Source organism: Mus caroli, chromosome 5, assembly GCF_900094665.2.
Source record: "Mus caroli chromosome 5, CAROLI_EIJ_v1.1, whole genome shotgun sequence".
Classification (NCBI taxonomy): Eukaryota; Metazoa; Chordata; class Mammalia; order Rodentia; family Muridae; genus Mus; species Mus caroli.
The window spans coordinates 13,162,363-13,176,529 of NC_034574.1; the positions used below are offsets into that span (position 1 = coordinate 13,162,363).

The following is a 14,167-nucleotide window of genomic DNA, read 5'->3' on the forward strand; positions in this document are numbered from 1 at the left end:
ATATATATAAATTCAGTAGTAAAGGCAGATCACCATGGACTATATGTTCAATAAAATATATAAAATAATGATAAATAAGATTTTTAAATCACCAATTATCTCCATTAGGAGATTATCCAGAGAATGTAGCCATAAGCATCCTGAGAATAATTATTTGTACTACTCAGGTTATGGTAACTGTGAGTTAAAGTAGTCAACCTTAACTCACTCAGCCTCAAGCTCGGTTTCTTTCTTGAAATGAGAGATGCCAAAGGAAAGATACCATCACACATTTTGAGTGATGTAATGCCTGAAATGTCATGTTCAATGATTATTCTGAGTGACCACATCCTTCAACAAAACCTTTCATGCTGTGTGTGTGTGTGTGTGTGTGTGTGTGTGTGTGTTTAGTAATATATCCCACTCTTAATGGCCAGTATATACAGTTTTAACATGATGGGTTTTGGGATTGTTTCATTTCTTGCTTTCAAGAACAAACAAAATTTGTGATTATGACATCTCAAAGACCTAGTTGGCTTTCATTAATAATCTGCTGAGGAAGACTTGGAAAACAAAAACACCCAAACTATCAAAACCAGGTATATCCCTGTACAAAAGCTAGGGATGTATTTATAGAGGGCAAATGACATACTATTTCCTGTCAATCCTTTGCTGGAATGGAACATGCAGGAATGTACATATACATGTGTACAATGTATGTTCAACCTATGAAACATGTCAAAGATGATTTAGTGTACTAAGTCCTTCATTCTGAGGTGAAAGCCTGTCTCCTGGGCTGATCATAAATAATGCAGCAGGACAGATCTCCTTCCTTTGGGACTAGCTCTTTGCATAGTAAAAGCAATGGCAAATGAGTGGCACAAATCTTTGCATATGTACCTCTCTGAGTCTCTACTCAGGATGTTTTGACTATGTTTAGTCTTTATCTTCAGCTCAACATATTTAATGTGCAAAAGTAAACAAAGCAGGAATGAGTACTTAGTCTGGTGGCCCATTTCCTTGTTGTATGAATATTCAAAATTCCACCTGCTCAAACTTTACACATGATCTCTGCACAACAGCAGTGACAGCTTGATCAGATAGTTTTATTCAAGTGTTTTATAATTAAATGTACCCTGACACACTACAATGTAAGACACTCTTGCTGTTACAGGCAGATAGCTGTGTTTATAAGAAGAATATTGTTTGACAGTCTACTAAATACCTTTTGCTTTAGGTAAACAAACAAAAAAAATGTGTGAAACTCTTCTTTCTCCTTGAGGCAGCCAATTTTCAAAAAATTTTAGGGTGTTAGTAGGGTAGCTAAAAACTTATGGAACATAGTTAGGAATATTTAGTATTTTGATTATCATTTGATTGTCTTTGATATTTTTATATGCTTCCAAAGCACTGATCCTTATTCCCTGAGTATCAACTCAGTCTGTGTACCCCCAACACAACAGCTGTTGCTTAATGGCCCTAAAAAGTTAAGTGCTGTCCACGTTGAACACAGATCAGTGTCCATACAAAGTGGGCCTTCAATTACCAGTGATGGATTGACTTTCACACAGGCAGTAAAAGCTCAATTCATAGTGATGAATCCTATGAGAATAAAAATCCATGTTAAGATACTGGACCTAGAATTTTACATTTATAGCTAAAAAAATATGTGTAAATATGTAAATCATGTCCTTTGTTGCTATTATTTAAATGTTTTCTAATTTATTGATATATTAAGAGATTCTCAATATTTGCACCAATCTTAGAATAGGCAAAATGGAATTTGAATAGCATCATGCATAATCTCTTGGAGGCTAAGGGGTAATTATGAAGAATCTGAAAAACAAAGTATCTAAAGATAAAAATGCAAGTGTTTTTGATTAATAGTAAATACAATAACAATAATAAATATTTCCTGTTGGTAAGAAACATTTCCCTTGAACCATCACAGGTTTTCTTTAATTTCAAGATTTTGAATGCTTTCCATGTGTTTTGTGCTAAACTTTCAGGCAGGTAAGCATGATTTTGAAGGTGGGGCAGATGTGACCATTTAATTTGAAAGCATAATGAGTTTCCTCTTAAGCTTCCATTGGAGTTGCATGGTTTTTCCTCTTGATCAGGTGACAGATGGAATAGATCCCCTTAGTCAAAGCAGAATTGAGAGCGCAGGGGTAGCTGCTGCCTGTTGTAGTGAGCACCGCTCATATGTCCTATATCTGAACTACAGCTGTGCTCCGTGTTTGAAAAGTTTGAGCAAATCAACTGCCCAGCCACTAACATCAAAAGATGGGAAGTGGAATTAGTTCAGAGAGCAAGGAATCGTCCAGAAGGTCCAAAGAACTGGAGAAGAAGCTTCAGGAAGACGCTGAACGGGATGCAAGAACTGTGAAGTTGCTGCTACTAGGTAATGTGCTTCTCCTTTGTTTTCAGCATCTGATTTTCCCCCTTAATTATGACAGATACAGTTGCTTTTCTCAAATTTTAAATTTCTCACTTCGTGGAGGATTAATATAAGAATATGTTTGCAATCCTAAGGGTACTGATTTCACATGAACCCTATATGTATTTCATAATTTATTTTATGCTTCACATTTTTTTTACATTGTTTAGGAAATAAATGTTAGATGCCTTGGTTTATGTCTTTCACAGACTACAGAGTATCATTCCTCAAAGAAGACTCATGCATATTGTTATTTTGTTGCATTCTATTGTTTACCAAATAACAAGAAAAATACTTAATGACAAGTCATTTTTCAGAAACTGCTTGACACACAGTGGTCACTGACATAAAACAATAGAATTTGTAACTGCTTGTTGGAGGAACAAGCTGGCAGAGTTGGGCATACTAATTGTTTTTAACTGAGCAACATGGAAGATTTAAGGGGAATTTCACTGTGGACTTCTAGAGAAAGCAGAAAAGGTATAATTTAGGGTATTAAAACCCATGATATTTTTAGCACAAAAATATGGCAACATGTATTAGATAAATATATTGTGTACTACAGGAGATGACCCAGTAAGATGCATTGGGTGGATTCAGTCTTCCTTTTCTTGTTTGTGTTTTCAGTTTCTTCACAATCAGTCTATAGGCCAACTAATCAGCCAGTTAGCTTTGGTGTTGAAAGATTAACCTTGTGTTAAAATATTATGTAAATGATTCTCAAAATAAAAAAATAAATAAAAAGAAACCTCTTAATCAATATAGAAATAAAAATCAACCTCTTAATCCAAGCAAGAACTCTAACTTATTGGCAGCTGTGTATTTACCCTGATATAAGTTATATGCAAAGTAATTTATTATTTCAGGACTGTGGATTTATCATTTTCTAAGTGTTCTTTTACTGTACTCCCACTACTGTTTCAGCAGCTGCCTGTAGGCTCTGTCTCTTGTTTCTCCATGAAAGGGAGTCTCTCTTTCCTTGCTCTAGTTCTTTGACAAGCCATTCTCATTGTCCTACAAACGTCCACTTAGACACTAACCATTTATAGGAAGATGATGGATAAGTGATTTGAAACCATCAATTGTATTTTCCCTAATTCCAGAGAATTATCAGATGCCCTACCTTGGAGTCTAAATAATATAGACCTCATGAAAGTACATCAAATATCAGATGAAAAGTCAGGTGTTCCCTTTAATGCTTTTTGTGTTCTCTTGCATTGGCACGATGGTGCTAATGTGGCGATAGAGTGAACTTGCATGGTCATGCAACACCTGCTGTTTGTTTCTTGCCTGTGGATACAACTGATCAACTTCTTCAAGGTCCTGCCTCTTTGACTTCCCCACCCTTGCAGGCTCTCTCTCTCTCTCTCTCTCTCTCTCTCTCTCTCTCTCTCTCTCTCTCTCTCACACACACACACACACACACACACACACACACACACACATTAAGTTAATAAAAGGTAAGTCTACATGCTGAGATAAATTTCAAAAAGAAATGAAAAACATTTTCAACACACCATTTAGAAATATTTTCTCTTACTTTATAAAAGCACAAATCCTAAGCTAAATCCCTGAAATGGATCAATTACCAGTTACAAGGACGATATCGCTAAACCTCCACAGAGGTATGATGCTGTGGTTGGTGTGCTGGAGTAACTGACCAACTGCACAGGAGATTGTGCTGGGGAAGAACAGGGTAAAAGAATATGGAGAGGTGACTGAAAATGTGTCAATGAAAATCAAGGCCTCCAAATAAAAAGGGGTAATGGAGAAAATTGAGTTTTCCCAAATTATGAATCAAGAGTTGACCAACTATTATATGCATTGACTTCTATATGCAGAAATGCTAAACACTCTAGAGTGATAACTGTCTGGGCACCATTTGCTATATGTAAAGCTCTGAAAATGGAAATAAAAGCATTCCAATTGTTCTTGAACAATTAGCAACTTCATGGGCTTCATTAAGTTGAAAGAGTAACTTTTATTAACAGGGTTAAGAAAGAATCATCAGTAGTAATATTATATCTTTCATTTATCCAAGATGATAAGAGTTTTATATATTCATTATCATGCTACTATAACAATGCTGAGCTGCTCAGACTTAATTTAATAAAATAAATCAGTCTTCAGTTTTCCCTATTTTGATTTATATTTGAAACATTTGACTGCATTTTCCTTTTGAACTCTGAACTCTAAACTTAATTTTGATGTCAAATTCAAAACAATAAAATCTGTTTTGTTTTCATTTTTAACTAAACTCACATTAGCTACACTGTATTTTTTCATCTTAATCTTGGCTTCATTAAGATATCATACAGTGTGTGACATCAAAGCTTAACCATGATCATGGACAATTCGGAATTTAATCTTGTACTTACAAAACAGAGAAGAAATATACAAAACAAAACTAAACAAAACCTGGTGCATTCCATCTTGCTTTGATCTTCACTGTCTAGTTAATTTCTAGGTGCCAAAGCATAGAACAGGAAGTTTCTTATTTATCATGCACTGAGTAGCAGAGGTAAGCATTGTGTTAATGAAAATAGGAATCAGTGAATTGAGAGGGCTGCTCCCCTCTACAAGTCCTTTGCCTACGTTGTTTTCTTTTTTTTTCTCTCTCTCTCTTAGTTGACAATCAGTTTTTAAATTTAAATATGTTCTTTTCTTGTATAAAATATCCTAATTACTGTCACCATCTCTCTACTCCTCCCAGTGCCTCCCCACTCCCCTTCCTCTCTCTATCCATTCCTCTTTTGTGTCTCATTAGAACAGGCTTCCAAGAGATAACAACTAAACACAACAAAGTAAAATATAATGGAATACAGCAAACAATATCATTTCAAAGTCAGACATGACAACCCAATAGGAGGAAAAGTCTCTCAAGAATAGGCACAAGAGTCAGAGACGCACTCATTCTCACAGTCATGATTGTTATTAAAATATGAAGCAAATGACTATAATATGCACACAGAGGACCTGGTACAGACCCATGTAGGCCCTGTGACTTCTGCTGCAGTCTCTGTGAGTCAATATGGACCTTGCTTAGTTGACTCAGAAGAGAGCTTACTCTCCTGGTATCATCCATACCATCTGGCTCTTGCAAACTTCCCATCCCTTCTTTTAGAAGAGCTATAAGGTGGGATAGGTATCTCTCTTTATGAGTAATATCTAGCTGTAGATATCTGTATTTATTCCATCTGCTACCAGAAGTCTCTCTGATGATGACTGGATAAGACACTGCTCTGTGTGTATAACAGGATATCATTAGGACTCACTTTATTGTCATTTTTTTTGACAGTTATTTTTTATTTTACCCTAGTTCTCTGGGCTATCTAGTCTCTTGTTCTTGGTTACCCAATCAGTGTCAAGTATGGTTTGTCCCAAGGACTGAGCCTTAAGTCAAATGAGACATTGGTTGGTTACTCCCACAAGTTCTGTGCTACTACTAGCTTAGATCTTTTGCAGGCAGGAGAACATGTAGGTCAAAGGTTTTGTGGCTGGGTTGGTGTCCCTGGTCCTTTTTCATTAGCCTTCAGAGGTAAGGGCTCTATGTAGGAAACAGCTCAAATTTTCATGTTCAATGGGTAGTAGTGTTGTCCTGGGCAATAGGGCCCCACTGTCAGTTTGCAGGGGGCAAAAAAAAAAAAAAAAAGAAAAAAAACCCAGAATGTTCGGAAATTCCCAAGGGACCCCTAGGCCAAAAACTCAATTGAATGTGATCCATTCCCACCACTGGCAGCATCTCCTGGCTAAAGGAACTGGCCAGTTGTGACTCTATATCCCTCATTACTAGAAGTCCTTATTAGGACCACTTTCATATATTCCAAGAAGTTGTCACTTTACTAGGTTTCCATATCAGCCCTCAAATGCTTCTCAATTCCAGGCATCTCTCCCTCTATTTTTTCCTTCAACCCATCCTCCTACCCCTACACCTGCTTCCTCCCCAATCCCCATATATCCATAAATGTGTTATACTTTTCCCTTTCAGAGAGATCCATGCAGCCTACACACGACCCTTCCACTTTACCTAAGCTCTCTGGGTGTAAAGATTGTAGCTTGGTTATTATTTACTTAACTGCTAATATCCACTTGTAAGTGAATATATACCATATTCATCTTTCTGGGTCTGGGTTACCTCCCTTGGGATATTGTTGTTTTGTTTTGTTTCTTTTTGTTTGTTTGTTTTCTAATTTCATGTGGTCAGTTTTAGACTCTCAAATGTCTGAGAAACAAAGAAAGAAATATTCAAAACTCTAGCCATCTGAAAAATGGAAATCGAAACTACTTTAAAATCTCAACTTACACCCTTCAGAATGGTTAGGTTCAATGAAAGAAGTGACAAGTCACACTAGCAAGAATGAGGAGAAGGAGAGAGAACACTATTTCATTGCTGCTGCAGGTGCAAACTTGTACAAGCAACATGAAAAGCAATACTGTTTCTTAGGAAGCTGGGAATCAATCTCCCTCAAGACCCAGCTATAGAATTCCTGATGTATACTCTAAGAACACTCCATCCTTCCACAAGGGCACTGGCTCACCATGTCTACTCCATGGGTTTATTTATAATAACCAGAAACTGAAGTAACCTAGATGTGCTCCAGCCTAAGAATGGATAAAGAAAATGTGGTACACGTACATAATGGTGTAGTGTTATGGTTGGTTGTTCTTTTGGTTGGTTCTGTGGTAATTTTAACCAGGGCCATCTATCTCTAGATCTCTAAGTTTCAAACATTCACTGAAGCCTGGTGGGTTCATTAGTGTACAGATAGATCATCACTTCTCTTCCTTCTTGACATCCCAGTAGCCTATAGTTCAGCAGGGGTAAGGGAAGTACACAGAGCCTCACAAGCACTCACCTCCACACCTACCTGCCTGCTAATAGGCCCAGTTTTGTGCAGGCTTAGTGCAAGCAATGTCAGCTGCTGTGAGTTCACAATTGCAATGGCTATGTCAAGCTCAGAGGACAGCATTTTGTAATTCTTTTCTCTGTCTTTAAACTGTTACATTGCTTTCTTTCTCTTTTCTGAAGAGTTCTCTCAGCCTTAGATGGTATGAACAAGCATTCAAGCACTTTTTACTCTCAGCACTTCCAGTAGCCATGTGTCTATTCTCCACACTTATCAGAGTCCATAGCTTCTGTGACTGAGGTTGTGAGTAGCCTTATTCATGGTGATAAACATAAATACATAGAAAGGAGTTTGATTCCATATCAATGTAATCAACAATAGTAAGTACCCCCTAAGATAGACGGTTATACAGCCATGTTTTGTTTTGTTTAAATTGGATTGACAGTAACCACGCCCAAATTCCATACTGTGATAAGTTCTAAAAACCGAGCATAGAGATTGTATTAGACTTGACTCTTTGACTATATAGCACTGTACTTTTGAAATCATTTATATAAGTAACATGAGAAATTAATGTAATTATTTACCTTTACAAGATGCTGTAGAGAAGGATGGTGACATACTGTACAGTCTTAACAACCCTGGTCCATATGTATCCATATGTTTAAAAACCCTTTTATGTAAAACATTGAACTAAAGTTCAGAGCCCATAACTATATTTATTTTTTCTCCCAATCCTAATGTAGAAATGCAATAATGTAGTCTTGGAGCGAAGAAAGGGAACTCAAGGGTTTGATTTAATCAAAATATGATGAAAATATTGGCCCTGATTATTAGCTCCCAAAGCAAATAACACAGAACACATGTTGAATTGTTACCATGGGATTTTATTTTCCAACAGAATAATATTCCTAGTAAGAATCATTCCTTCTATAACCCATCTAAATATAGTTTATATTTTGCAGTCCTTCATACTTTCCCACATATTCTAAATTATTTTTTGGAATTAAAATATAAATAACATTCTCTTTGACTAAAACTTATCACTTCCTCTGTGGTTTTCCTAAAAATCTAAGAATACCTCACTATCTTTATCTTCTATCCTAATTGATATTCAATTCTTTAATCCAACATAATCCCTCAAAATTTTTCACTTCTTCTTGTTATACAATACTCTTCCCAAGTAGTTTTGACTAACACCATTTTAGCCCTTATTGATTCTTTGACTTCTCTGTAAATTCCTAATTAACGTCATTACCAGGTATTATGAAATAAAACAATACATTTTCAGTTTCTTGGCTGAAAAATATAGTTTTGACTTGAGTGGAACCAATAACCAATCTCCTGCTACAATATTCTAGAAGTCATATTCCCAGCAACATTGTCAAGGTGAGTCTCCTTCTACCTCATCTCAGACAGACAACCTTTACCTTACAGCGAAACAATGGTTAGCCAGATGAACACTAGCTTGTAATTAGGCAATGGCCAATGGGCATCCCCAAATAAAACCAAACTATTACATCTAGTTTTGAGGAAGTATAATTTCATTTTTATTTCCTGGCTTTATACTATGATAACATTTTACTGAAGAGTAATTTCCACTGTGGTTTACTAAATTTGATGCATTCTATCTCTTGGTAATTTTGTTCAATATATTGTGGTAAATGTTGCCAGCTTCAAAGTCCTCTGGGTCCTTCCTCCTGAGGAATCAAGCCAATCCTCTCCTTCAGCATAAAACGTTTTCATTTGCCTTATAAACCCCTGGATTCACTTGATATGGCTGTTTTTTTAAAGAGTTCAAAATGCTTATAATTTGAAAATTAGTCTATGCCCTCTGGTGTCTCTTTTTACTTGCCTGTAATCTGAATGTGTACAGATGAGCACAGAAACACATGGATTTATAAAAGCAGAGGAGTGATAGAAGGAGAGCCTGAAGTATTCCTGAGTTGTTCTCAGTGACAAGAACACAAGCTACATGTCACATGAAGAAGCAGAGCTAAAGAAAAGCCCTATGTTTTCAGATGAGTTCATCCCTAGTTTGATGAACTCATCATCAGCAAAGTACTGTCTAGTTTCAAATACATGGATTGATATGTACTAATTAGTAATATCTATCTATCTGTCTATCTATCTATCCATTTATCCTCCAACTACCACATGGGTCAAATGGGACAATAATTTTATGAGAAAAAAATAAGATTGGAAGATGTACTAGAAAAATTTTCACTATTATGAAACTATTTGATTTGATATGAGTTAAGGCAAAATGTTTGGAGAAAGCATTGAAAGACAAAAGCCACCAAAATATGGTGTTTGATTTCATGTTATAGTAAGTCAGAAGAAAACATAGTGGATTACTGACAATGTGTGAAATGCCAGGCACATGGGAATCTGAGGAAGAAGAATGAGGAGTGATTTACTTAAGATGTGTAACTCTGAGATATCTGGTGGGGGCCAGTCCCAGTGGGGGCCAGGTCCCACGGAGGAGATAAGGAATTGTAAGGCCTCAGATGCCGGGCCTCTGCTCAAGTCCCAGGATGAACTGGCCAACACCCCACTGTCCCGAGAGAAGACCACACCTGATGCAAGCTGCAAGAGGTTTTATTATCAGCTAGCTGAGGATGAACCCCTCGCACCTCTCAGGGCAGGGGAGTTCGACCCGAGAAGTGACAGTAGGGGGCTTTTAACAGCTAGCTGAGGAATTGGGAGGAATTGGGAGGAGTTGGGAGGAGAGTTGGGAGGAGTTGGGAGGAGAGTTGGGAGGAGTTCTTCTCTTTCAGGTGTCCTTGGTGACATTTACAAGGCAGGAGTGAGGAGTGAGTTCTTTCTGAATTTTTATCTCCGTGTCCTCGGCACAGGAAGGCCAGCATCTCTGGTTGTACAGTATAAAAAAAAAGCCTTTTGCTGGCTATAGAGAACAAAGAGCTTCTTTTTAGCTGTATTTTTAGAGATCAGGGAAAACAAGCTTGGGGAACATCCAGGGGCTTTACCTTCCAGGGAGAAACACTCTAAGTCGGGGTCTCACAGAATCAGAGAGGGAGGGCTGAATCAGGCATGGGGGTCAGGGAAAATCTTGCACCCTGACTGACTGGCAGTCAGAGTGCTTCTTTATTTATGTAGAACTAACTCAGTAGGCAGGAATTGTTCAATCATATTGTTTCAAAACAGACATCATATCATTTTTGTCCCTAGACATGTTTTTTAACCCCCTCTTGGTCATTAGTTTGATTCATTGTTGATAAACAGTGGCAAACAGAGTTATCTTTTATAATCACTTTACCTCATCAAGCCCACAATCCAACTTTTCAGAATCTAGAGGCATATGTAGCTCTTGTGGCTTCCCAGGCACTATACAGAAAGAAAATCTCCAAGCCAGCCTGGGCACATTGTCATGTCCGTGCAGCATATTAGCAACTTTTAATGGCCAGAGTGTTAGTTGTTATTAGACCTAAGAAAAATCCTGAGGCAAACGTTGCTGCAGTTATTATTCATTTTCTGCCATAATAAAAAGTTTATATCATTGTAAAATTTATTATGTGTCTAGTCTTGGTATTCTTTTGTTCCTTGGTCATAGGCTATACCACATGGCTCTGCACAAGCTAACTTTTCTAAGAAGGGGAGGTCTTAATACTTCATTCTTTTATCATTTTTCCTCACCATTCTTTGTCCATTAGTATAAGCCTCTTTGTGAGGTAGAGATAACTTCTAACTTTGTTGCTGTATTTTTTTCTTGAGGGGCATATCATATGTGGCCCCAAATCTTATATCACATAATTGCCTCAGTGTGTAATAAGAAGAGGCTTTTAATCTGAATTGCTGCCAACTGAATCGTGTTTACATGTTTATTTTTCTTTTCTTTCTTTCTTTTTTTTTCCCTTTTTTTTTGAGACAGGGTTTCTCTGTGTACCCTTGGTTGTCCTGGAAGTCACTCTGTAGACCAGGCTGGCCTCTAACTCAGACATCAGCCTGCCTCTGCCTCCCAAGTACTGGGATTAAAGGCAGGTGCCACAACTGTCAAGCTTGTTTACCTTTTAAAGTTCACTTTATTCTGACTATCCTTCACCTAATGGGCACATATTCCAAGAGTATCTTGGAGCTAGAGCCTCAGAAGGAGATCTCTGGCTTCTTTGTGCACAACCTTCAGGGTTTAAGAAAGGTGGTTAAGTAGGGCCAGATAAGGATATCTCCCTAAAAGTAGGAGGGCTTAGGATTTTCAGGCCTTTCCTAGGGAAGCATAGAAGCAGTATTCCTGGAAGGAGGAAGAAATGATTCACAAGGAAATTCCCATCTGTCTAGTATCCCCAGGTGGTGCAAATACTAAAAGCTTCCCAACGTGTTCTCAGGTAACACGTGAGGATCAAGATGAAGCATGGAAGTCTGGATGAAATCTACGCCATCACTTAGCTCCAGTTGGCTGGATCTCTGTCATGCAATTATGGTGGCTTTATGACTTTGACAATTCCCTTTAGATATGGCTGAACCAGATTTTGGTTTAGCAACAAAAATTATAGCTCTCTATTACATCAAATGCTTTCTGACCTGCTTGAGTTCCAGTCCTGACTTCCTTGGTGATGAACAACAGTATGGAAGTGTAAGCTGAACAAATCCTTTCCTTCCCAACTTGCCTCTTGGTCATGATGTTTGTGCAGGAATAGAAACTCTGTCTAAGACAAATTGGTACCAGCATAGTGGGGTATTTCTGTGACAACCTGACCATGTTTTGGGGAGGACTTTGGAACTTTAGGTTAGAGGATCTATTCAGTGTTAAGAGCTCTGTCAGATGTTGTNTAGGAGCTTGGAAGATAATGTTGAGAACAGTGCAGAAGATGGAGGCCTGGCTTGTAAAATTTCAGAGGAAAGATTAAAGACTCTTTTCAGGGCCATTGCTATTTTGATTGGGAAGATTCTGTGGTTCTGGTTAACTGGGGCTGAAGAATCAGCTGTGATTAACAAGATACCAAAACTACTAAAGTGAAACCTTTGTATTACTGGGACTATTGATGCTGGTTAGCTGGAGCTAAGAAATTAGTGTTGATTAAGAAGCTATTGGATGGATCACAGGGCCCCCAATGGAGGAGCTAGAGAAAGTACCCAAGGAGCTAAAGGGATTTGCAACCCTATAGGTGGAACAACATTATGAACTAACCAATACCCTGGAGCTCTTGACTCTAGCTGCATATGTATCGAAAGATGGCCTAGTCGGCCATCACTGGAAAGAGAAGCCCTTGGACTTGCAAACTTTATATGCTCCAGTACAGGGGAACACCAGGGCTAAAAAGTGGGAGTGGGTGGGTAGGGGAGTGGGTGGGGGAGAGGGTATGGGGGACTTTTGGGATAGCATTGGAAATGTAAATGAGGAAAATACCTAATAAAAAAAAAAAGAGAGAAGAGACCAGCATCATTGAGGTGACATCTTCTGGGAAGTGTTTTCTGAGAGTACAAAGAGGCTGTGTTTCAGAGATAGCCAAAGTTGTACCTCATGCAGCAGCAGGACTTGGTAATGTGTAAGAGTCACCCAGGTGGTACTGTTTTTGAAGGCATGAAGGGGTCATGCAGAGCATCTGAGACTTGGCACTGTGAGAGGCCATGGAAGGCCATTGGTGAAGGTGCAACCTCAGTTGCAATTGATGGCCCAGGACTGAAGGGATCATGCATTGTTTTGGAGATGCCAGTACCATGAGATGACCACCAAGAACAGCAGCAACAGTGGAGTACAGGCATCTGGAGCCTAGAAGATAACGTGTGTGCTACAAAGGGCAATGCTGGAGAAGTGACCCAAGCCCTTGGAGGAGCCGAGAAGATCGTGAGTTGGATCCCAGACACTGGATGGTTGGAGATTGACTTTTGCTTTTGATAGTGGAGCCCACAGTTAAGAGACTTTGGATTTTAAAAGATATTGAACATTTTAAAGAGATTGAACTTTAATATACAAGACTGTGGGACTTTTAAAAATCATTTAGATCTTGGGGATGAATAAGAAAGTAAGGGTTGAGGCTTAATAGTGATATGTTTGTGTGTCAAGTTGACAAGTGGTCAATTGTACTGGCTGGTTTTGTGTGTCAACTTGACACAGGCTGGAGTTATCACAGAGAAAGGAGCTTCAGTTGGGGATGTGCCTCCATGAGATTCAGCTGTAAGGCATTTTCTTAATTAGTGGTCAAGGTGGAGGGCCCCTTGTGGGTGGGACCATCTCTGGGCTGGTAGTCTTGGTTCTATAAGAAAGCAAGGTGAGCAAACCAGTGGAAGCAAGCCAGTAAAAAAGATCCCTCCATGGCCTCTGCATCAGCTCCTGCTTCCTGACCTGCTTGAGTTCCTGTCTTGACTTCCTTCAATGATGAACAGCAATGTGGTCATTGCTTTCCTCCCCAACTTGTTTCTTGGTCTTGATATTTGTACAGGAATAGAAACCCTGACTAAGACAGATAGGTCTCAATTTAAACTAGTTATTAGTTGGTCATTCCCCCCATCTCTGCTCTATCTTTGCCCCTGCATATCTAGGACAAGTTTTGTGTCAAAGGTTTTGTGGATGGGTTGCTGTCCTTATCCCTCCACTGGGAGTTCTGCCTGGCTACAGTAAATGGCTACGTCAGGATCCATATCCCTCACTGCCAGGAGTCTCAACTTGTGGAGTCAATAACTGCCACAAATAGATACCCTGGGGCCTCCTCACATCCAGGTCTCTGGCTTATCCTAGAGATTGCCTCCACCCCTACTTCAGATTTCCATTCTCTCTCCCCTGCTCTCCCTACACCTGATCCTTGCCCTGTTCTGCTCCTCTCTAGTCCCTCTCTCACCCAGTTCCCTCCCTCCCTCCCTCCCTCCACCTCTGATATGTATTTTATTTCCCCTTCTGAGATAGATTCAAAATTCTCTCTTGGGCCCTCCTTTTTATTTGGCTTCT

The 14,167-nt window shown here is 38.8% G+C and overlaps 1 protein-coding gene across 1 annotated transcript in view; it reads left to right on the plus strand.

Annotated features, from left to right (window-relative positions):
• Positions 1–2,135: 2,135 nt before the first annotated feature.
• Gnat3 (G protein subunit alpha transducin 3) overlaps positions 2,136–14,167 on the plus strand; it is a 55,806-nt gene continuing 43,774 nt past the window's right edge. The window contains exon 1 of the mRNA XM_021162702.1: positions 2,136–2,383. Coding sequence (XP_021018361.1) covers positions 2,266–2,383 — 118 coding nt within the window. The 5' untranslated portion in view covers positions 2,136–2,265. The remainder of the gene's footprint in view (positions 2,384–14,167) is intronic.